We start from the raw sequence: 25,293 nt of genomic DNA on the forward strand, positions 1-25,293 counted from the left end.
GGAGATTCTGAGAAGGAAGATCTTGAAGACAGCAGCAGCTTGACAAATGGAGGTTTCCAGGTAGAGAGAGCAGCTTGTACAAAGGCACGGAGGTGAGACACTTCCGGGTATGTTCTGGAGATGGCAAATACAGTGAGTGAGGCCTGGATATGGAGGGCTGTGCAAGATGAGGCTGGAAAGATTCAAATCGAGGAGGGCTTTGAGTCTAGGCTAAGGCAGCGAAATTTACTCTTGCCTCCGGCATTTGCAAAATAGTGGTACACGAGGTAATTGTAGGTGATATGGTACATGTAGGGAGAACATTCTCTTTTTAGTGCCTTCTCAAGTGCTCACATCAAGGAGAAAGTTTCGGTTAGTTGCTAGTCTATCTTTAACACCCCTCTGAACACTGCCTAATTTCCTTTTAACATAGAAAAACCCTCCTTAGGCTTAGGGCCTTAGTGTGAAACAAGAATAAGTGTGAACGCTTCATTTCCATGTTTTAATGATTGCTTGCTATTTATGGCAAAGGATACTGGTTTTCTTTTTCTTTTTTTGAGACAGCGTCTCACTCCGTCACCCAGGCTGAAGTGCGGTGGCACGATCTCAGCTCACTGCAACCTCCACCTCCCGGATTCAGGCAATTTTTGTTCCTCAGCCACCTGAGTAGTTGGGATTACAGGCACTTGCCACCATGCCTGGCTAATTTTTGTATTTTTAATAGAGATGGGGGTCTTACCGTGTTGGCCAGGCTGGTCTTAAACCCCTGGCCTCAAGTGATCCTCCTGCCTGGCCTCCCAAATTGCTGAGATTATAGGCGCGAGCCACTGTGCCTGGCCAGGATACTGTTTTTTGTGTATTAAAATTATATAAAGCTTTTCTTTTTCTTTTTTTTTTGAGATGGAGTTTTGCTCTTGTTCCCCAGGCTGGAGTACAATGGTGTGATCTCGACTCACGGCAACCTCTGCCTCCTGGGTTCAAGCGATTCTCCTGCCACAGCCTCCTGAGTAGCTGGGATTACAGCCATGTGCCATCACACCCAGCTAATTTTGTATTTTTAGTAGAGACACGGTTTCTCCATGTTGGTCAGGCTGGTTTGAACTCCTGACCTCAGGTGATCTGCCCACCTTGGCCTCCCAAAGTGCTGAAATTACAGGCATGAGCCACCGCGCCCGGCCAAAACTTTTCTTTTTAAAATAAGTTTAATTTTAAAAAAGTGAGTAGGCCGGGCGCGGTGGCTCAAGCCTGTAATCCCAGCACTTTGGGAGGCCGAGACAGGCGGATCACGAGGTCAGGAGATCGAGACCATCCTGGCTAACACGGTGAAACCCCGTCTCTACTAAAAATACAAAAATCTAGCCGGGCGAGATGGCGGGCGCCTGTAGTCCCAGCTACTTGGGAGGCTGAGGCAGGAGAATGGCGTAAACCCGGGAGGCGGAGCTTGCAGTGAGCTGAGGTCCCGCCACTGCACTCCAGCCTGGGCGACAGAGCGAGACTCTGTCTCAAAAACAAAAACAAACAAACAAAAAAAGTGAGTTGACAGGAGCAAAACTGCTAAGTAAATAATGCTACAGGCAGTGGTGCTCAAATACGGGAAAACAATATGCAGGTGATACCAGATTCTTGCCTTTGGGAAATGCAGACCCAGGTCCTTTTGTCTTTAGAGCTCGTTGGCAATGGGGAGGTGTTTCAGGCAGAAGGAATAGCATCCATGGGGTGTTGGCTAGTGTTTAACAACCGGCTCTCTGAGAAAGCAAAATAAAACAAACATACACCAAATCTGATGATCTGTTTCCATGATGCAAATACCCCCAGCTGGGCCGAACTGACATCACTGAACACAGCGGAAAGAGATGACTGCAGTTGTCTCTCCTGGGAGCTTCAACACAGTATAGGCTGACAAAAGCGGGCAGGGAGTAAGGGCAGGTGGTGAGAAGGCCCTCTATGCCCGAGAAGGGAATGGGGAGGTCAGGCTGAGAGTGGGGTTGAGTTGTCCATGCCCTTGAATGCCAGGATGAGGGCTAAAGGGTCAAATGGAATGGGTCACTTCATACGCAGAAGTTTTTATAAGAGGAGAGAACTCAGTTTGGCTAAGAGGAGTGGGGGCCTCATACTGGTAATTACATAACAGCGATTCTTCAGTCATGCGGAATGCTTTCCGGGTGCTGGGCACTGTTCATTTTTTATTTTTATTTTTTGAGGCAGGGTCTCGCTCTGTCACCCAGGCTGGAGTGCAGTGGCGCAATCTTGGCTCACTGCAACCTCTGTCTCCCGGGTTCAAGCGATTTTTCTGCCTCAGCCTCCCCAGTAGCTTGGGTTACAGTCATGTGCCACCACGCCCGGCTAATTTTTATATTTTTGGTAGAGATGAGGTTTCGCCATGTTGGCCAGGCTGGTCTTGAACTCCTGACCTCAAATGATTCACCTGCTTCGGCCTCCCAAAGTGTTGGAATTGCAGATGTGATCCATCACACCTGGCCGCTTTCAGGGTGTTGGACACTATGGATGTTACCTCATTCATTCTCCTAACAACCCAAAGAAGAGGAAACTAAGGCAGAGAAGCAAGTTGCCCAAGGTCATATGGTTGGTAAATGGCAGAACTAGGCTCAAACCCAGGTACTCTGGCTCTACAGTCTGTTCCTAACCCCTGTGCTCCAGCCCCACGGAACCTTAGTCTCTTCATCTGCAAAATGAGCACTGAGGTGACAAGGCCAATGGGCAGAGGGTTGGAGTTACCCAGAACAACAACAACAAAAGTCATAGTAACACATATTTAGTCAAGGCTTAGATTCTGGCATCACGGGGATCTGGGTTCAAATCCTAACTCTGCCTTAGCTGATTAGGTTTCCTATCCTCTTAAAGCCTTGGCTTCCTTATCTGGAAAATGGGGATATCATGAAGCTGTTAGATGTTAAATGAGAAAATGGATGAGAAAATTGCACGGACTGTCCATAAAGTTGAAAAGATAGTAGGGGTGGGAAGGAGAACAGTCCGAGTCTGAACGCACGTGGGCCTGGGGCATTGTCTGGACTGAAGGACAAGGGTCAGTTGAATTGCCAAAGAGCTCTGAGACTGGCTGAAGGGACACTCGTCTTGTGCTGGCTGCTAAGACCAAGGGGAAGCCTGTGCCTTGCCAGAATTTTAGCCTTGCAAACAGCTGCTCACCCAGTAGGAGAGAATTGTGATAAAACTCACAGCCACCATTTATTGAATATCTACTCTGCCCGGGACACAGTGGACTATTTTAGAGAATTTGCTAAGGAAACACAGCGACATCTGTCGGACACCTTGCAAACTACCAGCTCAGGATAGTTACGTTGGAATGTTAGATGGAGGAACCTTCCTTTCCACAATGACATGATTTTGTGAAGCTGAGTGTATGGCAGTCGTCATGATTAAAAGCAAAAGCCATGCAAAAGTTACTGTGTAACAGGAAATGAGAGTGATAGCGACCAATCTAATTTCAAGGTTTGAGTAGCTGTGGACAGGCAACAAACAGCACACGCCTACCGTTAGTACATCCTTACAGGAAGTTAAGAATGAGTGAAAACAACAACAACAAAAATATATATATATATTTTTTAATTTATGTGCATTATTTTTTTCAAGCAGCTGCTAAGTTGTTAGGACATACTTAGTAGTTATCTTGGCCTACATACTGCACTTACTAAACATAAATATTCATTTTCTAATTTTTAATTTTCAAATTTTTTTGAGATGGAGTCTTACTCTATCAGCCAGGCTGGAGTGCAGCGGCATGATCTCTGCTCACTGCAACCTCCGCCTCCCGGGTTCAAGCTAGCCTCCTGCCTCAGCCTCCCGAATAGCTGGGACGACAGGTGTGCACCACCCCACCCAGCTAATTTTTGAATTTTCAGTAGAGATGGGGTTTCACCATGTTGGCCAGGCTGATCTGGAACTCCTGACTTCAGGTGATCCACCTGCCTCGGCCTCCCAAAGTGCTGGGATTACAGGTGTGAGCCACCGCGTTTGGCCATTTCTTTTCTTTTTTGAGACCGAGTTTCTCTCTGTCACCTAGGCTGCAGTGTAGTGTCATGATCTCAGCTCACTGCAACCTCCACCTCCTGGGTTCAAGCGATTCTCCTGCCTCAGCCTTTCCGAGTAGCTGGGATTATAGATGCCCACTGACAAGCCTGGCTAATTTTTGTATTTTTAGTAGAGACAGGTTTTCATCGTGTTGGCCAGGCTGGTCTTGAACTCCTGACCTCAAGTGATCTGCCCACTTCGGTCTCCCAAAGTGCTGGGATTACAAGCGTGAGCCACCATGCCTGGCCACTGTTCGTTTTTTTTCTCAGTGATTCTCTAGTCCATTGCCTTAACCACTCACCATGACTACAGCTCTTATTTGCAGTAACTCTCAAGAATGCAAATGCCATTCCTGACCTTGAGTTAATTCAGCTTTGTCCCCTGAGTGTGGGGGAAGGGCAGATGGGGGGCTGGAACTTTCTGCTTGTGTACCTATCTCTTTAGACTCTCTGCAGGCTCCTCCCCAACCTCTGTCATTCCCTCTCCAACCAAATCCACCTGCCATCCCAGACTCAAAAGCTCAGCCACCTAACTGCCTGAGGACCCAGCAGTTAATGAGTTTACATGCTGGGGGCAGGAGTCAGGCCCCATCCTCCTTGGTTTCTCTGGCTCCCTGGAAAGGGAAAGTCACCAAGAGGTGGCTGCAGGCAGCAAGGAGAGTAAGCAGGAGAACCTCAGAGCCACAAAGGGACAGCGCATAGCATGTTCCCTGTTTAGTCTGCACTTGAGAATGCTGTCCCCGGCAGGAAGCTGCCCAATCTCAAAGCAACTTGCACGGGGGGTTACAAAAAATGCACTTGGCCGGGAGTGGTGGCTCATGCCTGTAATCCCAGCACTTTGGGAGGCCGAGGTGGGCAGATCACTTGAGGCCAGGAGTTTGAGACCAGCCTGGCTAACATGGTGAAACCTCGTCTCTACCAAAAATACAAAAATTAGCTGTGCGTGGTGGCGTGTGCCTGTAATCCCAGCTACTCAGGAGGCTGAGGTAGGAGGATTGCTTGAACCCAGGAGGCAGAGGTTACAGTGAGCTGAGATCGCATGACTGTACTCCAGCCTGGGCGACAGAGTGAGGCTCTGACTCAAAAATAAAACATAAATGCCTGGAGGAAAGAGGGCACCACTCTCCTTAAGGCGGGGCTGCCAACTTGTCCTGCACAGCCAGCTGCCTGGCTCAGGGGAACTTAAAGCCCAGCTCTGAGGGACTCTGAGTCGTCATTTAACCTCTCCGAGCCTCTTTCCTCCCCTGCAGAAGGAGGATTATAACAGTTCCTAATTCATGAGTTGCTCATGGAGTGAAATACATTACTGGCCAGGTGAGACGGCTCATGCCTGTAATCCCAACACTTTGGGAGGCTGAGGTGAAAGGATTACTTGAGCCCAGGAGTTCGAGACCAGCCTGGGCAACAAAGCAAGACCCCCCCCCCCCCATCTCTATGAAAAGTAAATAAATAGGCAGGGTGCGTGGCTCACCCCTGTAATCCTAGCACTTTGGGAGGACGAGGTGGGCAGATGGCTTGGGCTCACGCGTTTGAGACCAGCCTGGGCAACATGTCAAAACCTTGTCTCTACAAAAAAAAAAAAAAAAAAAAATACAAAAATTAGCCAGGCATGGTGGCAAGTGCTTGTAGTCCCAGCTACTGGAGAGGCTGAGGTGGGAGGATCACGGGAGCCCCAGAAGTGGAGGTTGCAGTTTGCCAAGACTGTGCCACTGCACTCCAGCCTGGGCGACGGAAGGAGACCCTGTCTCAAAAACAAACAAAAAAAGATAAATATATAAATGAAGCTGGGCATGATGGTGCATACCTGTAGTCCCAGCTACCTGGGATGCTGAGGTGGGAGGATTGCTTGAGGTCAGGAGTTCTAGGCTGAAGTGAGCTATGATCGTGCCACTGCACTCCAGCCTGGGTGACAGAGTGAGACTCTGGCTCTTAAAAAAAAAAAAAATGAAACAGGTGAAGTTATTTTCTTTAATTTTTAAAATAAAGAGTTATTTTTATAAATAAAATTTTAATTAATTTAAACCAAATTATTTTACACTATAACACTAATATATAATATACAAAAATATAATTTTAATTAAATATAAAATTATTCTAAATGTTAACTTTTAAATTGTCTCTTTTTTTTTTTTTTTTGAGATGGTGTCTTGCTGTGTCGCCCAGGCTGGAGTACACTGGCATGATCTTGGTTCACTGCCTCCTCCGCCTCCCGGGTTCAAGCAATTCTCCTGCCTCAGCCTCCTGAGGCTAATTTTTGTATTTTTATTAGAGATGGGGTTTCACCATATTGGTCAGGCTGGTCTTGACCTCCTGACCTCAAATTGTCTACCCACCTCGGTCTCCCAAAAGTGCTGGAATTACAGGCATGAGTCACTGTGCCTGGACTAAGTTTTCTTAATTTAAAATTTTAACTCAATATACATTTTTAAAAATTATTTCAAGAAGTGACATTAGCCATCTTTCAAGTGCTTGGTAGCCACATGTGGCTGGTGGATGAGGGCAGGACTGTTTTTTGGTATTTGTTTTTTGTTTTTTTGTTTTTTTTTTTTTTTGAGACGGAGTCTCGCTCTGTCGCCCAGGCTGGAGTGCAGTGGCCAGATCTCAGCTCACTGCAAGCTCCGCCTCCCGGGTTTACGCCATTCTCCTGCCTCAGCCTCCGGAGTAGCTGGGACTACAGGCGCCCGCCACCTCGCCCGGCTAGTTTTTTGTATTTTTAGTAGAGACGGGGTTTCACCATGTTAGCCAGGATGGTCTCGATCGCCTGACCTCGTGATCCGCCCGTCTCGGCCTCCCAAAGTGCTGGGATTACAGGCTTGAGCCACCGCGCCCGGCTGTTTTTTGTTTTTTTTTGAGACGGAGTTTCACTCTCGTTGCCCAAGCTGGAGTGCAATGGTGTGATCTCAGCTCACTGCAACCTCTGCGTCCTGGGTTCAAGCGATTCTCCTGCCTCAGCCTCCTGTGTACATTACCACAACCAGCTAACGTTTTTTATATTTAGTAGAAACGGGGTTTCATCATGTTGGCCCGGCTGGTCTCGAACTCCTGACCTCAGGTGATCCACCTGCCTTGGCCTCCCAAAGTGCTGGGATTACAGGCGTGAGTCACTGTGCCTGACCACAGTGCCTGTCTTTATTTAGATGTTTGCTATTTTGTTCACCACAAATTATTTTACGTTAGTTAAAAAATACGTTTTGAGGCCAGGCATGGTGGCTCACACCTGTAATTCCAGCACTTTGTGGGGCTGAGGTGGGAGGATCTTGAGTCCAAGAGTTTGAGACCAGCCTGGGAAACATGGTGAAGCTCTGACTCTACCAAAAAAAAAAAAAAAAAAAAATTAGCTGGGTGTGGTGGTGTGCACCTGTAGTCCCAGCTACTTGGGAGGCTGAGATAGGAGGATGATTTGAGCCCAGGAGGCGGAGGTTGCAGCAAGCCAAGATCATGCCATTATACTCTAGCTTGGGCAACAGAGCCAAACCCTGTCTCAAAAAATAAAAATAAATAAAAATGAAAAAAACAAAAAACAAAAATATCAGAATTGCACACATAGAATGGGTGAATTGTATGGTAAGTATATCTTAATAAAGCTAAAACATTTTTTTACTGATTTACATACCATCAAACTTGCCCTTTTAAAATGTGCAATTCAGTGGGTTTTAGTACAGTCCCAGAGTTGTCCGATATCACCACAATCAGTTGTAGAACATTTTTATCATCCTAAAGAAACCTGGCACCATGGAGCAGCCACTCCCCATTCCCTTCTCCCACCCAGGCCCTGACAGCCACGAATCCACTTTCTGTCTCTATGGATTTGCCTGTTCTGGACATTTCATATAAATGGACTCACACACGATGTGGTCTTCAGTGACTGCTTTTTCACTTAGCATCATGTTTTCAAGGCTCATACATGTTGTGGCATGTACTGGAACTCCTTTCCTTTATATGACCAAATAATATACCATTGCATCGGCTGGATGCAGTGGCTTATGCCTGTAATCCCAGCACTTTGGGGGGGCCAAGGTGGGCGCATCACCTAAGGTCAGGAGTTCGAGACTAGTCTGGCCAACATGGTAAAACCCCATCTCTACCAAAACTACAAATATTAGCTGGGTGTGGTGATGCACATCTGTACTCCCAGATACTCGGGAGGCTGAGGCAGGAGAATTGCTTGAACCCAGGAGGCGGAGGTTGCAGTGAGCCGAGATTGCGCAACTGCATTCCAGCCTGGGCAACAGAGCGAGACTCCATCTCAAAAATATATATATATATATATATATATATACACACACATATGTGTGCGTGTGTGTATACATGTCTATATCATTGCATAGTCGAGCCACATTTTATTTATTCATTCATCAGGTGATGAATATTTATGTTTTTTTCCACTTTTTGGCTCTTGTGAATAACACTGCTATGAGCATTCGTGCACAAGTTTTTGTAGAGACATCTGTTTTTAATTCTTTGGGGTTTTGTATTAATTTTAATTTTTAAAATATATTGCATAAAAATGTTATTTACCTTGGTGACTGGGTTTTTTGGCGCTCCCTTAAAATTTGCACCTGGGGCTGCCAAGCATGGTGGCTCACACCTGTAATCCTAACACTTTGGGAGGCTGAGGTCGGTGGATGGCTTGAGTCCAGGAGTTTGAGACCAACCTGGGCAGCATGGCAAAATCCCCTCTCCACAAAAAATACACACACAAGGCCAGGCACAGTGGTTCACACCTGTAATCCCAGCACTTTGGGAGGCCGAGGTGGGCGAATCACTTGAGGTCAAGAGTTTGACACCAGCCTGGCCAACATAGTGAAACCCCAACTCAACTAAGAACACAAAAAAATTAGCCGGACGTAGCGGCGTGTGCCTGTAATGCCAGCTACTCCAGAGGCTGAGGCAGGGGAATTGCTTGAACGTGGGAGGCGGAGGTTGCAGGGAGCCGAGATCGCGCCACTGCACTCCAAGCCTGGGTGACAGAGTGAGACTCCGTCTCAAGAACACACACATATACAACCCAAAACACACACAACACACACACACACAATCAACTGGGCGTGGTGGTGTGTGCCTGTAGTGCCAGCTACTTGGGTACTTGGGTGGCTGAGGCAGGAGGATCACCTGAACCCAAGAAGTCAAGGCTGCAGTAAGCCATGATTGCACCACAGCACTCCAGCCTGGGTGACAAAGTGAGAACCTAGCTCAAAAAAAAAAAAAAAATAAATAAATAAAAATAAAAATAAAAAATTTGCACCTGGGGCAAGCGTCACACTCATCTCAACTCAGTCTCACCTTGCAAGTCTTGTGCCTTGCTGGCTGTGTGACCCTGGACAAGTTGCTTAACCACTCAGAGCCTCGATTTCCTCCTCTATAAAATGGGGATAATCTCCGTACCTACTCACAGCTGGCAGCGGAATGCGATGCAGTGAATTCGCCCTTACAGAGCCAGCACTGTTCTTGGCACATGGTAATCTTCACATATTTTTTCCCACAGGTGGGCTGGTGTCAGGCCGGGAGTGGGGTGGAAGGGTCCCAAAATGGCCGTGAGCGTCCTCTGCCCTTAAGAAGAGCTAGCCCAGCTGTCCAGAGCTCCCGGCGGCGGCTGCTCTGGTAAGCAGCAAGCATTTTTGGCTCTCCTGTCTCAGCATGATGCCCCTACAAGGTTCTTTCGGGGGTGGGACCCAATGCTGCTCACCCGATGGCCTCCCTGGCTCCCAGCACCTTCCATCCCAGCTGCTCAGGGCCCCTCACCTGCGCCTCCCCCACCCTCCCCTCTGCCCACTCCCATCGCAGGCCATAGCTCCCTGTCCCTCTCCGCTGCCATGAGGCCTGCACTTTGCAGGGCTGAAGTCCAAAGTTCAGTCCCTTCGCTAAGCACACGGATAAATATGAACCTTGGAGAATTTCCCCAGCTCCAATGTAAACAGAGCAGGCAGGGGCCCTGATTCACGGGCCGCTGGGGCCAGGGTTGGGGGTTGGGGGTGCCCACGGGGCTTGGCTAGTGGGGTTTTGGGGGGGCAGTGGGTGCAAGGAGTTTGGTTTGTGTCTGCCGGCTGGCAGGCAAACGCAACCCACGCAGTGGGGGAGGCGGCTAGCGTGGTGGACCCAGGCCGCGTGGCCCTGTGGCAGCCGAGCCATGGTTTCTAAACTGAGCCAGCTGCAGACGGAGCTCCTGGCGGCCCTGCTCGAGTCAGGGCTGAGCAAAGAGGCACTGATCCAGGCACTGGGTGAGCCGGGGCCCTACCTCCTGGCTGGAGATGGCCCCCTGGACAAGGGGGAGTCCTGCGGCGGCGGTCGAGGGGAGCTGGCTGAGCTGCCCAATGGGCTGGGGGAGACTCGGGGCTCCGAGGATGATACGGACGACGATGGGGAAGACTTCACGCCACCCATCCTCAAAGAGCTGGAGAACCTCAGCCCTGAGGAGGCGGCCCACCAGAAAGCCGTGGTGGAGACTCTTCTGCAGTAAGGAGCCCTTCCCCGCCCCAGCTCCCAGGAAGAGCCTAGAGGGGCCCCCTCAGCTCCGAATGAGCCCCCCTTCTGAGTGGAGTCCCCATGAGCTTCAGCCTTTAGCCTAGTTGCTGGGAAGGGGGACAGGGTCCATGAGAGCACAGGGGTCCTTGCTTGGAGGGTTGAGCCTCCAGCCCCTGAACTGCTCCTCTGCAGAGTCCCAAATCCCCACGAGCTGAGGCCTTCAGCCCAGTCCTTGGGCAGGAGACATTTCCCGGGGGGTCTAAGATGGGAGAAAAAGCAGGTGAGTTCACAACTCAAATGCCTGGAGAACTGGGGGGTGGTGGAAATGTTTAGCCACTAGGATCATGTATATTCTCCAGACCCTAACTCCTGCACGGAGTCCTCAGCGGGGAAGGGGCCAGGAAGCACTGCCAGGGAGGAGGGCCTGAAGCTGGGGTTTGGGGGCTTCCCTGGCCTCCTAGGGACTCATGCATTTAGCCAGGGAAGCCCAGGGCTTTCTTACCTGAGGCAGACAGAGCCTCGAGGTGGGAGCTGCCCCCCTTTCCTGTGTGGCCACAGGCGCCCCACCTCACCAGCAGGCGCCATTACAGGCTCCCCGTTCTACATTCCCATCCGCTGGCTGACTCCCCGTCTCCTGGAGAACTGGGTGGGTCCTGAGCTCGATGCCTCCCCTCTCCTCAGCAGAGCTGATCTAGTTACTAATTACCCACGTGCTTTATTATTTCTTTTTTGTCTTATAAATTTATAAACGGCAAAAGGCTCTGATAAGGTCTGTGATCATTAACTTGTGGAAATGGTGGCCTGGAAGGATCTGGCCCAACCCACCTCCCACCTAGTGGCGTGGGGGACCGGGGTGTGGGGGAGAAGGAAGGTGGCCTGGGGGCTGCAGGGGCCACCCCTCCCCAGGGGCTCCCTGACCTTCACCCTACAGCGCCTGCTTGGGGAGGTTCACTACTTCCTGGGCGCTGTGCTGAGGTTTCACGGGAATAATTTCCCTTCACGGTGAGAGAAATCCTGGGCAGAAGCTATTAGTGACTCTGCTTCACAAATGGGGAAACCGGGGCTTAGAGCGGGGACGGAGCTGGACTAAGTTCACCCAACGGAGGCCCCAAACCTACTCTGTTTGCTGCTGTCAATTGCTATGACCAGGGGCCCGAGGCCTGCAGGGGGTGGCCACGGAGTCAGAGAGACAGCGAGTCCCAAAGATGGTCTGAAGGGGCCCATCTCTTTTCTGTCCAAGGTCCTGATCCCAGCTGGGGTGGGGGAGGGCTGGTGGATTCCTGCTTTCCCAGAGGCCTCAGGGAGCCTCCCGAGGGCCTGGACAGGGGCAGGGGAGCAGCCAGGGCCCCCTGACTTGGCAGGAAGAGGAGGGCAAAGGACTCTAGAGCTGCAGGGGAGGGGCAGAGAGTCAGGCATCCCAGACCCAGGGCGAAGGCAACTCGGCGGGGTGGGGCTGGGCCGGACCTGCCCAGGGCCCCACATGGGATTGGGGGCTTTGGGGTGAGGGTGGGGGCAGGGGATGCTTTCTTACCTGAGTGAGCTCTCTCGGTCAGCAGCCCCCTTGGGTGGGATGGTGGGGTTGGGGGAGCCTTGATCCACAGCATTTGAAGGGGAAGCAGAGGTCAAAGTGCTTCCTAGGGACCAGCAGAGACCTGGAAGCTGAGGCAGAGAGTGTAGAAAGAGGCCATCGGGGGAGATGGAGAGACAAGCTGGGAGAAGCAGAACGGAGGAGCCGGGGGGCGGGGGCTCAGACCCAGCTGGGAGAAGGGGCACGGGAGAGAATGAGGTGCCCCAAGCTTGCAAGGAGGCTGGAGTGCTTCCCGCCTGCCCCGATTGGGTTTTCTTTAATGCTAACAGCATGCTATTTACTTTCCATTTAAATTTGAGATGTTGCTATAAATTATCAACCAGCTCCTTGTTCCTGCAGAGTTTATAACTAACTACCTGGGTTACTTATTGTTCAGGTAACAAAAGGGATCGGAAAACGCCCTGAGTGAAAAAAGTGGGGCCTCCAGAGTCAGGGTCGGGGAACGGGCCAGGGAGAAAGGGGCAGGGGACCCCTGTTGAAGGCCTGGGCCAACGGGGAGGTTGAGGCTGGGAAGATGGTACAGAGGCGGAATGTCTAGTAGAAGCTGTTTCCTGGGAGAAGTCAGTGTCTGGGAAGGAGCTGGGTGGGTCCTGGGTCCCAGGTCTCCCCGGGGTGGCCCATGTTTGTGACCACTGCAGGAACCTGAGCTCTTTCTTCAGATCTGCCCCTTAGTTCCCTGAGTGAACTTGGGCAAGTCTGTTCCTCTCCTTCTGCCTTAGTTTCCCCTCCTGGCCAAGGAATAAAATCCAAACTCCCTGCCTCGGTTTCGTTCCCCTCCCTCCACCCCACCAAATTCCTGGATCTCTTCCCAGGTCTTTCTCCTCCTCCCTGCCTTTGCTGTAGCCATTTTGGCTTTGCTGTTCCTCAGCACCCCAAGCCAATTCCCACCCCAGGGCCTTTGCACATGCTCTTCCTGCTGCTTGGAACCCCTTTCCAGATCTTCCCATGGCCGGTTCCTTCTCCTTCACCTCCCTGATTGCTCCATCCAAAAGGGGGCCCCACCCCCCATCACTCTCTTCCACTGCTGTCGTTTACTTTCTCTGGTTCCCTGTCATGACTTGTGATCATCTGATTTATCTGTTTGTTTTCTGTCTCCTGCCGTGAAAATAGAAGCTCTTCAAGGACAAGGCCTGTGTTACCTTATTCACCACTTGTACCCACATCCTGCCCAGTGGCTGATGCACAGCAGGAATGAGTGAGTGACTGGGATTCTCTGAGGCCTTGAAGATATCTACTGCTCTGTTGGCCAAGGCCCAGCAGCCTGAGATGTGGCCAAGGGAGAAACTGGGACCCAGGGTTCCTTCCTGGGTGTCCTCCCAGGTCCTTTCTGTCCCTGATCAGCTCAAACCCCAACCTGTTTCTTTTTTGTTGTTCTTGTTTTTGAGACAGAGTCTTGCTCTGTTGCCCAGGCTGGAGTGCAGTGGCATACTGTACCCGCCTCCTGGGTTCAAGTGATTGTCCTGCCTCAGCCACCCGAGTAGCTGGGATTACAGGTGCGCACCACCATGCCTGGCTGATTTTTTGTATTTTAGTAGAGATGGGGTTTCACTATGTTGGCCAGGCTGGTCTCGAACTTCTGACCTCAGGTGATCCACCTGCCTCGGCCTCCCAAAGTGCTGGGATTACAGTCGTGAGCCACTGCCCCTGGCCTTCAAACCCCAACCTTGAAGTGCTCTGATCCTGCCCATCAGGGAGGATAGTTGCTAAGACAGTTGCTAAGGGAGGATAGAGGATCTGACACCCCGACAAAAGCCAGACTGCCTGCATCCTAATCCCAGCTCTGCCCCTTTCTAGCCTGAGCAGGTGATTTTATTTTTCTGAGCCTCAGTTCGTCTGCAGGGTAGAGATGACAATAACCTTTGTCCACAGGGTAAAATGGCATGGCACTTGTAGAGTACACATGTAGTAAGTGCAATACACAGCAGTTATTATTAGTGATCCCTTTTTATAGATGAACAAATTAAGGCTGAGAGAGGCAGTGCCTTACCAAACAAAACTCTTCCGAAGGACTAAAGGCAGGCCAGGGCTTGGACCTGGGTCCTCCTACCTCAAGCTCCATACAGCAACCTCGAGGTTGCACTTTCCCCAGCCATTCCTGCTGTTCAACTTGACCATCAACTCACTACCATACAGTGCTTCGGAGTTCATAAAGGGCTTACAAAATGCGCTAAGCTCATTTTTCCCTCCCCACCACCTCTGAAGTCTGAAATATCATTAGCCCCATTTCACAGATGAGGAAACTGAGGCACACGGAGGTTAAGCAAAGAATCAAGGCCAGATCTAAAGCCCCCACACTGAGAAGTCAGCTCCCCCTCCAGATGTGGGGATGAACATCACAACCTTGCATGCCCTGAAACTCCAGGGGCCAGAGGGCAAGAGGTTCAAAGCCTTGAACATTTGATTGACCCCGGAATGGGTAGGAGAGGAGGAAGATGTGGGCGGGTCTTCACCTCTCCTGGGCTCTGCTGTGTGGGGTCAAGGGTCTCCAGGGCTGCATTGTTAAGATGATGATGATGACAATATTATTCCACAAATTCAGCACTTACTGTGTGCCAGGCACTGCCCTAAGTTCATCCTCCCTATTTGAAGCTCATTTAATTTTCCCAGTAGCGGTGTGAGGTAGGGGTGGATTTTCCCCACATTACAGGGCAGATGTGGGTCATCCAGGAGCACGTGCGGCTAGGTTGCAGTGGTGGGATTTGAACCCATGTTGGTTTGACTCTCAAACCCATTAGAGTCAAAGCAGGAGATGCCCGGAGACTTGGCCTCTTGGTTCTTTTGTTTTGTTTTGTTTTGTTTTTTTGAGATAAGAGTTTCACTCTGCTGCTGGAGCTGGAGTGCAGTGGCACAATCTCGGCTCATTGCAACCTCTGCCTCCCGGGTTCAAGTGATCCTCCTGCCTCAGTCCCCTGAGTAGCTGGGACCACAGGCACACGACACCACACCCAGCTAATTTTTGTATTTTTAGTAGAGACAGGGTTTCACTATGTTGGCCAGGGTGGTCTCGAACTCCTGACCTTATGTGATCCACCCACCTCGGCCTCCCAAAGTGCTAGGATTAGCACCGAGTGCAGCCCTGGCCTCTCAGTTCTGAGCTAGGACAGTTGGAGAAGCTGCCCTCAAAAAGAGTCACGCCCTTGGAGACTGTGTGTGTGTGTGTGTGTGTGTGTGTGTGTGTGTGTGTAAGAGAAACACAGACAGAAGAGAGTGACAGCAAGAGAGTGGGGGTGGGGAGAGAGAAAGACATTGATTCAGTAGGTTCCAGAAAAAAGTGGCACAGGAGGCTTCTCCCAGAAAAAGGAAAGTCAGGCCCCCTTGGCTCTCTGTCTCCTAACTGGCATGTCAAATTCACTTTTTTGTTATGGATTTGTTGCCCAACTCTACTAGGAATTGTTTAAAAGTGGAACATTCGTATCAGCTCACTTCAACAGTTTGCTTTCCATTTTCACATTCAAAAGCCTGTCTTCTGTTTCTAAGGTATTCGTGCAGGGTGGCTGGCCTTTGTTGTATTTTCAAGTTCAACTTAAATTTGACCTGTTATAGGAGAAGATAGAGATAGAGATAGAGATAGAGATAGAGATAGAGATAGAGATAGAGATAGAGATAGAGATAGAGAGAGAGAAACAGACAGACATGGAATCAGATGGACAGGGGCACATAGCAGATCTTTGGTTTGAGCCCAGGAGAGGCTCTGGTGAGAGGAAGACTGACCCTATTCTCTTTGGGGGAGAGAGAAGGGAAGGATGGAGGAAGGGAGGACACAGGAGGACACGGCACAGGAGGGTGATGGCTGCAGATGGGGGAGGGGAGGCATCGGGCAGCCCGGCTCTAGGATCAGATAAACATGTTTGCCACGGAGCACCAGGCTGGACTTTGTACTGCCCTTCCCAGAGCTCTGACTGGCAACCAGAGAAGCGGGGAGGTGAAGGAGAGAGGATCCTAGGAGCCCAGGAAAGAAGGGAGAGAGAGAAGCTGGGGAGAGGCCTGTGGGGGGGTTCCTGGCAACATGAAATATTTTTGAGTCCCAACTAGATCACCTTGCACAAGTGACTGCGCCTTTCTGAGCCTCAGTTTTCTCCTCTGTGAAATGGGCACAGCATCTATTTCATAGGGTTATAAGATGTAAGTGGCCAGCCCTCAGCACGGTGTCTGGCTCACAGTAAATCCTCAAGAAACATGAGTTTTCAGATTTTTTTTTTTTTTTTTTTTAGACAGGGTTTCACTCTGTCGCCAAGGCTGGAGTGCCCTGGCGCGATCACAGCTCATTGCAGCCCCGACCTCCCAGGCTCAAGAGATCCTCTTGTCTCAGCCTTCTAAATAGCTGGGACTACAGGCTTGTGCCACCACACCTGGCTAATTTTTCTATTTTTTTGTAGAAACAGAGTCCCACTGTGTTGTCCAGGCTGGTCTCAAACTACTGAGCTCAAGGAATCCTCCTACCTTAGCCTCCCGAGAAGCTGGGACTACAGGTGTGCACCACCATGCCTGGCTAATTTATTTATTTTTTTATAGAGACAGAGTCTCACTATATTGTCCAGGCTGGTCTCGAACTACAGGGCTCAAGTGATCCTTCCACCTCAGCCTTTCAAATAGCTGGGATTACCAGCATGAGCCACCATTGCTGGTTTACAATTCAGTTTTAAATATTATATATGCCAAGGTGGGAGGATCGCTTGAGCCCAGGAGTTTGAGACCAGCCTGGCCAACATAGCGAGCCCCTATCTCTATCAAAAAAAAAAAAAAAGAAAGAAAAAAGAGTACAAAAATTAGCTGGGCATGTTGGCATGTGCCTGTGGTCCCAAGCACTTGGGAGTCTGAGGTGGGAAGACCAACTGAGCCCAGGAGTTTGAGGCTACAGTGAGCTATGATCACGCTACTGAGCTCCAGCCTGGGTAACAGAACAAGTAGCCTCTAAAAAGAAAAACAAATACATAAAAATAAATATTGGCCAGGCGCGGTGGCTCACACCTGTAATCCCAGCACTTTGGGAGGCCATGGTGGGTTGATCACCTAAGGTCAGGAGTTTAAGACCAGCCTGGCCAATATGGTGAAACTCCGTCTTTACTAAAAATATAAAAATTAGTTGGGTGTAGTAGCCCGTGCCTGTAATCCCAGCTACTCGGGAGGCTGAGGCAGGAGAATCGCTTGAATCGGGGAGGCGGAGGTTGCAGTGAGCTGAGCTCGTGCCACTGCACTCCGGCCTGGCCACAGAGCAATGCTTTGTCTCAAAAAATAAATAAATAAGTAAATAAAAATAAAAATAAAAATCACATATGCATATATAGTATATTATATGTTATGTAATTTACAAAGTACACACGGACACCAGAGAAAACTGTCCTTCTCACTTCCGTCCCCAGCACCCCGTTCTCCTCTGGAAGCAACCAGAGTCCCCAGTTCCGTGAGTGCCCTCTGGTATTTTACATGTGCACAAATATGTAGAAATCCTCTTTTACCTCACTTCAAATTTTTCATAAATAGCAGTATAGCAGACACGCCAGATAAACTCCGCTCCATCTGGGCACACAGAGCTTCCTCGGTGGGGTTTTTTCAGTGGTTGCGTTGAACAGATGCACCTCCATTTAGTTAATCAGTATCCTTTTGCTGGGCTCCTTCGTTGCTTCTCATCTTTTCTATGGCAAGCAACGTGGCAAGGAATTGCCTTCTACTTGTGCCATTTGTCACCTGTGCCAATATCAGAAGGCTCAAATTCTAGAAGCGAATTGCTCAGTGAGGCAGGGGAGAGCACAGGCTTTGGAATCACGCAGACCCAAGTTCAAATCCCAGTCTGCCTGTTTCAGTGCTGCTGTATTGAGCTGTATTTATCTGTAACTTTTTTTTTTTTCTCTTTGAGATGGAGTCTCACTCTGCTGCCCAGGCTGGAATGCAGTGGCGATCTTGGCTCACTGCAACCTCTGCCTCCAGGGTTCAAGCGATTCTCCTGCCTCAGCCTCCCGAGTAGCCGGGATTATAGGCGCCTGCCACAATACCTGACTGATTTTTTATTTTTATTTATTTATTTGTAGAGATGGGTTTCCCCATGTTGGCCAGGCTGGTCTCAAACTCCTAACCTCAAGAGACCCGCCCACCTTGGCCTCCCAAAGTGCTGGGATTACAGGTGTGAGTCACTGCACCTGGCCTATCTGTGACATACTGGAAATATAAGTTCAGGAGAGGGAGAGAGAAAGAGGTGGGGGTTGAGTCAGAGCAGGAGAGGAGGAGAGAAAATGTCTATGGCTCAGACTGTCTGATCCCTTCTGTCCCCCATGGGGAGACCTACAGTGAGCAGAGACATGAGTCACAGGTGGCATCGGGTCCCTCGAGTCTCTCTGGTGCGAGAACCTCAGCCCACAGAGTGGGATTCCAGTGTTCACATGCATTTTTGGTACTATGAGGCCTCTGAATGTCAACCTGTCACCTGGGACTCTGTGGAAAAACCAGCTGCCTGTTCTGGTGCGTGGGGAAACTGGCCTGGTCACAGCCAAGGGTGCAGATTTTCAGGAAATTTTTTTTTTTTTTTTTAGACAGAGTCTCACTCTATCACCCAGGCTGCAGTGGTGAGATTTCGGCTTACTGCAACCTCCACCTCTCAGGTTCAAGCAATTCTCCTGCCTTAGCTCCTCCAAGTAGCTGGGATTATAGGCTCCCACCACCATGTCTGGCGAATTTTTGTATTTTTAGTGGAGACAGGGGTTCACCGTGTTGGCCAGGTTGGTCTCAAACTCCTGACCTCAGGTGATCCTCCCACCTCAGCTCCCAAAGTGCTGATATTACAGGTGTGAGCCACCGCACCCAGCCTCAGGAAGCATTTTGACTTTGTAATTTTCTGCCTGAAAGCTATCTTAGAACTGAATCCTTTTAGGTGGATGGGACTCTGCTTGCCCTGTGACCTTGGACAAGGGACAAAATGATGCAAATTCTGTGAGCCTCAGTGGCCCTGGGTGTAAAATTGGAGAATCCATATTTCTTTCCTTGTTTTCAGATTCAATGCTTTCCTTTTTCCAGCAGGACTCCTTCATCCATCCATCCATCATCCATCCACCCACCCACCTCCAATCCATCCATCCATCCATCCATCCACCCACCCACCCACCCATCCATTATCCATCCACCCACCAATCCATCCACCCATCTATCTGTCCCTCCATTCTGCCCTACCATCCATCCACCAGTCCATCCATCTATCCACCAATTCATCCACTCACCCACTCATCCACCCATCCACCCATCCATCCATTCACCCACCCACCCATCCATTCACCTATCCACCCACCCATCCATTCACCCATCCATCCATCTATCCATGTATCTTCATCTGTGTCCATATGTCTGTGTATCCATGTTTCTAAACCTTTATCTGTTCCAGTGTCTGTGTCCATAGGCCTGTGTCCACATGTTTGTCAAGTGTGTGCATCTACAAGTCTCTGTTCTCATGACCAGGTGTCTGTGTCCCTGTGTCCTGGCATAAATGACCATACCTCCCTGTCCCTGAGTCCAAGTGTAGGCCCCTTGACTCCATAACTGCTTTCATGCACAGTCCCCACCCTCAGGGCTGACAAGGGTTCCAGCACCCAGGGCCCCAGCCCCACCTATGGGGAGGGATACCCCCTGCTGAGCAGACCCTGTCCTTGCCCTCCTCCCAGAGAGGACCCGTGGCGTGTGGCGAAAATGGTCAAGTCCTATCTGCAGCAGCACAACATCCCACAGCGGGAGGTGGTCGACACCACTGGCCTCAACCAGTCCCACCTGTCCCAACACCTCAACAAGGGCACCCCCATGAAGACGCAGAAGCGGGCCGCCCTGTACACCTGGTATGTCCGCAAGCAGCGAGAGGTGGCGCAGCGTAAGTAACGACCCTACCCCGCGTCTTCCCTGGGAGGGCCCAGGACTCTCCCCTAACTCATAGGTGGGGGCTGGAAGCTTCACCATCCCCATTGCACAGACAGGTAGATGGAAAGGAAGTCAGTGGGATTCAACCTGCATTTATTACCTATTCTGCACCAGGCGCTCTGTGGGACAGGAGTAGGCTTGGTCCTGAACATCCAAAGATGAATGAACTGGGTCTCTGCTTTCTTTCTTTCTTTTTTTTTTTTTTTTGAGACAGAGTTTTGCTCTTATTGCCCAGGCTGGAGTTCCATGGTGTGACCTCAGCTCACTGTGACCTCCTCCTCCCAGGTTCAAGCAATTCTCCTGCCTCAGCCTCCAGAGTAGCTGGGATCACAGGTGCCCACCACCATGCCTGGCTAATTTTTTGTAGTTTTAGTAGAGATGGGGTTTTACCATGTTGGCCAGGCTGGTCTTGAACTCCTGACCTCAGGTGATCCACCTGCCTCAGCCTCCCAAAGTGTTGGGATTACAGGCGTGAGCCACCGTACCCGGCCTGGGTCCCTGCTTTCTAAGAGCCCATGGTTAAGTGGGAAAGTGGGAGAAAAGATCGTTAGGATCCAGTGAGACATGTATTAGAATAGGACAACAGCAGCCACAACAACAATAATAATGGCTACTATTTATCAAGCGTTTTTGGGGTGCCTGGTCAAGTGCAGAGTATTACACAAAGCACTTCAGGGTGCTGAGCTGACTGTCGAATGAGGAGTGACCTGTTCTTCCTCAGGAACGCAGAGGTATTAGGAAGGTTCACATTGCAGATATGACCTTTAGATTAGGTCTTAAAGTGGGAGTTGAATTTTGACCCCTGGAGACGCCGGGAAGGGTGTTTCAGGCAGAAGGAACAGCATCAGTAAAGGCTCAGAGGCAAGGTCTACGCTCAGGAAATCCTCCACTGCAAACTCAGGAAGCTCTGGGAGCCCTATTATTCAGGGAATGGTGGGTTTTCTTCTCCAGGCCTCATACCCCACCAAATCCCAGGTGCACTGTCACCTTCCAACCTCTATCTATGTATAACATTTTTTGACATTTATTAATTATCCAGGTTTTTTAAAAAAGAAATAGCCAGGCATGGTGGTGTGCCATAATCTCAGCTACTTGGGAGGCTGAGGTGGGAGGACTGTTTGAGCCCAGGGGTTCGGGTCCAACCTGGACAACATGGCAAGATTCCTCCTCTAAAAAAGAAAGAAAGGAAAGATAGGAAAGGGAAGAAGGAAAGAAGGAAAGGAAAGAAGGAAAAGAAAAGAAAGAAAAAGAATGAGAGAAAGAAAGGCAATACACATTTGGTTAAAAAAAAAAAAAGAAAAACAGAGTTTATAAGAAAAATTAGACGTCTTTCCCCTAAAGCAGCCACTGAACTTCCCAGACTCTTGCGTATCCGTCCAGAGAGATTTTCTGCATATAGTAGCAATAGATATGTTGTTTTCTTGCTCTTTTTCTGATTAATGGGAACATACTAGACACACTATTTTGCACATTGTGTTTTGTCTCTTGGCAATAAATCCTGTACATCTTTTCATATTGGCACTGAGAGATTGATTGATTTCATTCTTTGTAAGGGCTGCTGGCTGTTATTTAACTGGCCACCTACTGAAGGACTTTTAGGGTTTTTGCAATCTGTGAATACAACCAACTGCAGCAAAAAACATCCCTATTTATATAAGTGCATGTTCACATGTGACTGTGTCTGTAAGATAAATTCCTAGAAGTGGAATGCTGGAACACAGAATAGCTGCTTTAAAATCTTGGGTACATATTGGCATAGTTCCTTCCAAAGAAGTTATATCAATTTACACTTCCACCAACAGTAAAAATCACTGCTGAAAAAAAAGCATGTATGCAGGCCAGGCGCGGTGGCTCATGCCTGTAATCCCGGCACTTTGGGAGGCCGAGGAGGGTGGATCACTTGAGGGCAGGAGTTTGAGACCAGCCTGGCCAACATAGTGAAACCCCGTCTCTACTAAAAATACAAAAATTAGCTGGACATAGTGGCGCATGCCTGTAATCCCAGCTACTTGGGAGGCCAAGACAAGAGAATCGCTTGAACCCAGGAGGCAGAGGTTGCAGTGAGCCGAGATCACGCCACTGCACTCCAGCCTGGGTGACAGCGGGAGACTCTGTCAAATAAATAAACAAATAAATAAATGTACGTATGTATGTATGCATGCATGCAATAGACGGCTCTAATCCTGACTCTATAGCTACCCCTCATCCCAATTATTGGGGTGTTCACACTCTACTGTGCTGTAATACACACTTGGAAAAACAGTACATTTTAATACTATTTTAATTTGTATGAGAAGAAACAATAAATATTTTGAAAATCTGTTGGAACTAGATTTAGTTGCTGAAAGTGTTGTCTTAAAACCATCACTAGAAGAAATTTTACAATATTCGATAAAATGCATTAAAATTTTCTAAGTTAGAAATGTCATCAAGGACTTCAGCCTAGAGCTGAGAATAAAGATGCAAACTGGCCCAAATAGCTTTCCCTGGGGGGTTTTTAACTTAAAAGTTAAGGCGAAATTGGAGAATTTGAGATGCAGAGTCAATATATGACTGAAGTATTAGGACTCTTTCAGTAACAGGCGACAGAACCCCAACTCAAATGGATTTAAACAGAAAAGGGAAGGTATCGACTGATGCAATGTGAGGAGTCCAGGGCTGCTTCAGGCATGGTTAGATCAAGGGGCTCAAATGAGGTTCACATAGCATTTCTTGACTCTGTTTTCTTTTTTGTTGGCTTCATTCTCAGACGAGCTCTCCTCATATAGGCAAAGATGGGTTCTGGAAGCCCTGGGCTGCCATCCTATCAGCTTAGCAACCTCAGAAGGAAAAGAGCTCTTCTTTTCAGCTACTTTCAGTTGAATGACTCTTTTTTTATCTACTTAATAATGTAAACTTTTATTTATTTTATTTTTTGAGATGAGGTCTTTCCATGTTGCCCAGACTGGTTTTGAACTTCTGGGCTCAAGTGATCCCTGCCTCAGCCTCTCAGGTAGCTGGAATGACAGGCTGGAATAACCTCTCAGGTAGCTGAATGACACACCACTGTGTCTGCTATAACAGAATCTTTTAAATGAAGTCTAACATAAAAAGTGCACAAATCCAAAGCATACAGCTCAATGAATTTTCACAAAGTGAACACTCCAATAGAGATAAAAAATAGAATATTACCAGCTCCCAGCCTGGTGTGGTTGCACCCACCTATAATCCCAGGGAGGCGAAGGTGGGAGGATCACTTGAGCCTAAGAGTTCAAGACCAGCCTGGGCAACAGAAGGAGACTCCATCTCTACAAAAAATAAAAATAAAAATAAAAATAAATGAGCCAGGTGTGGTGCACGCCTGTAGTCCTAGCCACTTGTGCCCGCTGCTGCTTCTTGGCACTGAGATGGTGAGGGCCCTGCTGCTGCTGTGCCCCTGATTCAGAACCTACCTTCCTCTCTTCTCATAAAGTGTTGTCCTGGCATTTGTGTGTCCCAGTCCTTTGGTGGCCTGCTCAGGGATAATCCAGTAGACTAGTTTCCAGTAAAGTGGTATTAGCTGATGACGGCTGGCTGAGTCTCTTCCTCTAGCTAACATTTGCATTTAAAGCCTGATTTTCAAGTCTGGAAAGCTGAATATAATTCTGAATCTACTGAGGACATATGGCTCAAGTTTTTGCTCTGCTGCATGACCCTGGAAAAATATGTAAGCTCTCTGAGCCTCGGCTTCCTCATCTGTAAAACGGGGATAGTAAATGTGCCAAATAGGAACAAATGCTAATGCTTACCTGCAGTCTTGTATTAAGAATTGTGAGATCATATCTTGGGTTGGTAGGAAAGCATTCAGGGATTGATCAGTGATGTTTGCCTTGGACACTGGTTAAGAAAGTGATAGCATATGTGCTGTGTGTTTGTCATCACTGGATTAGATGATTTCTAAGTTCTAGCTGTAAGCTCCTCTGGTTCAGCACCCCAGCAATGAGAAAGAATCAAGGGCAAGGTCAGGGAAACTGACCTGGGAAGTTGAGAGTGGCCAGTACCCCACTCACGGCTTTCTGTGCCTGCAGAGTTCACCCATGCAGGGCAGGGAGGGCTGATTGAAGAGCCCACAGGTGATGAACTACCAACCAAGAAGGGGCGGAGGAACCGTTTTAAGTGGGGCCCAGCATCCCAGCAGATCCTGTTCCAGGCCTATGAGAGGCAGAAGAACCCCAGCAAGGAGGAGCGAGAGACGCTGGTGGAGGAGTGCAATAGGTACAATGGCGGGCGGGAAACAGTGGTGTTTTGGTCTGGGCTGTGGCAAGGCCAGGGAAGGGGAAGGTGACTCTAGGTCCTGTAAAACGCTGTCCAGTCGCCGAGAACTCCTGATATTGGCTTAGCCTGGCCCAGAAAATTAAGAATACTTGAACCTAACCCCATTCCTCGCAGCCCTCCTGCACCCTGGACACCAAGCAACCCCTTCCATGGATGCCCACCTAATCTGATTCCCTCTACAATCCTCTGGCTCTTTTGCTCACTTTATGAATGGAGAGACTGAGGTCAGAGAGACTGTCACCTGCCCAACGTCATACAGCAGACCTGGCATTGGAACCCAGATCTGCCAGCTTCAAACCCTCAGGCAGAGCTCAACTTCTCAGAACCCTCCCCCGTCATGCCCAGGACAGGGTTCCTCTGAGCCTGGCCTGGAGACTCATGGGTGGCTATTTCTGCAGGGCGGAATGCATCCAGAGGGGGGTGTCCCCATCACAGGCACAGGGGCTGGGCTCCAACCTCGTCACAGAGGTGCGTGTCTACAACTGGTTTGCCAACCGGCGCAAAGAAGAAGCCTTCCGGCACAAGCTGGCCATGGACACATACAGCGGGCCCCCACCAGGGCCAGGCCCGGGACCTGCGCTGCCCGCTCACAGTTCCCCTGGCCTGCCCCCACCGGCCCTCTCCCCCAGTAAGCTCCACGGTGAGTGGTATTGTGGGGACAGGGGACACGCGGGAAGGTGGGAGGGTTGGGGAGGACTGTCCCAGTGACAGCAGTCACCTAAACCTCTTAGCACTTCAGTTTGGTTCCATTCCATTCACACCACTCCTTATCACTCTACTTCACTCTGTTCATTCATCCATTCCACTCCATCTCCATTCCATTCACTCTACTCCTTTCCACTCTATTCACTCCATCCACTCCACTCCATTCACTACAATTAACCCCATTCCATTCACCGCATTCCATCCACTCCATTCACCTCCACTCCATCCACTACATTCGACCCCACCCATTCACTCTACTCCATTCACTCCACTCAACTCCACTCCATACACTCCACTCCATCCTTCCATCCAACTTCATCCCATCCACTA

At 49.5% G+C, this 25,293-nt stretch overlaps 1 protein-coding gene across 3 annotated transcripts in view; it reads left to right on the plus strand.

The window, feature by feature from the left end:
- The first annotated feature begins 9,926 nt into the window (after positions 1 to 9,926).
- HNF1A (HNF1 homeobox A) overlaps positions 9,927 to 25,293 on the plus strand; it is a 22,827-nt gene continuing 7,460 nt past the window's right edge. For 2 of the 3 annotated variants that reach the window (XM_023196274.2, XM_023196275.2), the window contains exons 1-4: positions 9,927 to 10,478; positions 19,719 to 19,918; positions 24,012 to 24,198; positions 24,657 to 24,898. In XM_023196274.2, coding sequence (XP_023052042.1) covers positions 10,153 to 10,478; positions 19,719 to 19,918; positions 24,012 to 24,198; positions 24,657 to 24,898 — 955 coding nt within the window. In that variant the 5' untranslated portion in view covers positions 9,927 to 10,152. The remainder of the gene's footprint in view (positions 10,479 to 19,718; positions 19,919 to 24,011; positions 24,199 to 24,656; positions 24,899 to 25,293) is intronic. The other variant, XM_023196273.1, reaches the window with a different exon arrangement.

The sequence above is a fragment of the Piliocolobus tephrosceles genome, chromosome 10 (assembly GCF_002776525.5).
Source record: "Piliocolobus tephrosceles isolate RC106 chromosome 10, ASM277652v3, whole genome shotgun sequence".
Classification (NCBI taxonomy): Eukaryota; Metazoa; Chordata; class Mammalia; order Primates; family Cercopithecidae; genus Piliocolobus; species Piliocolobus tephrosceles.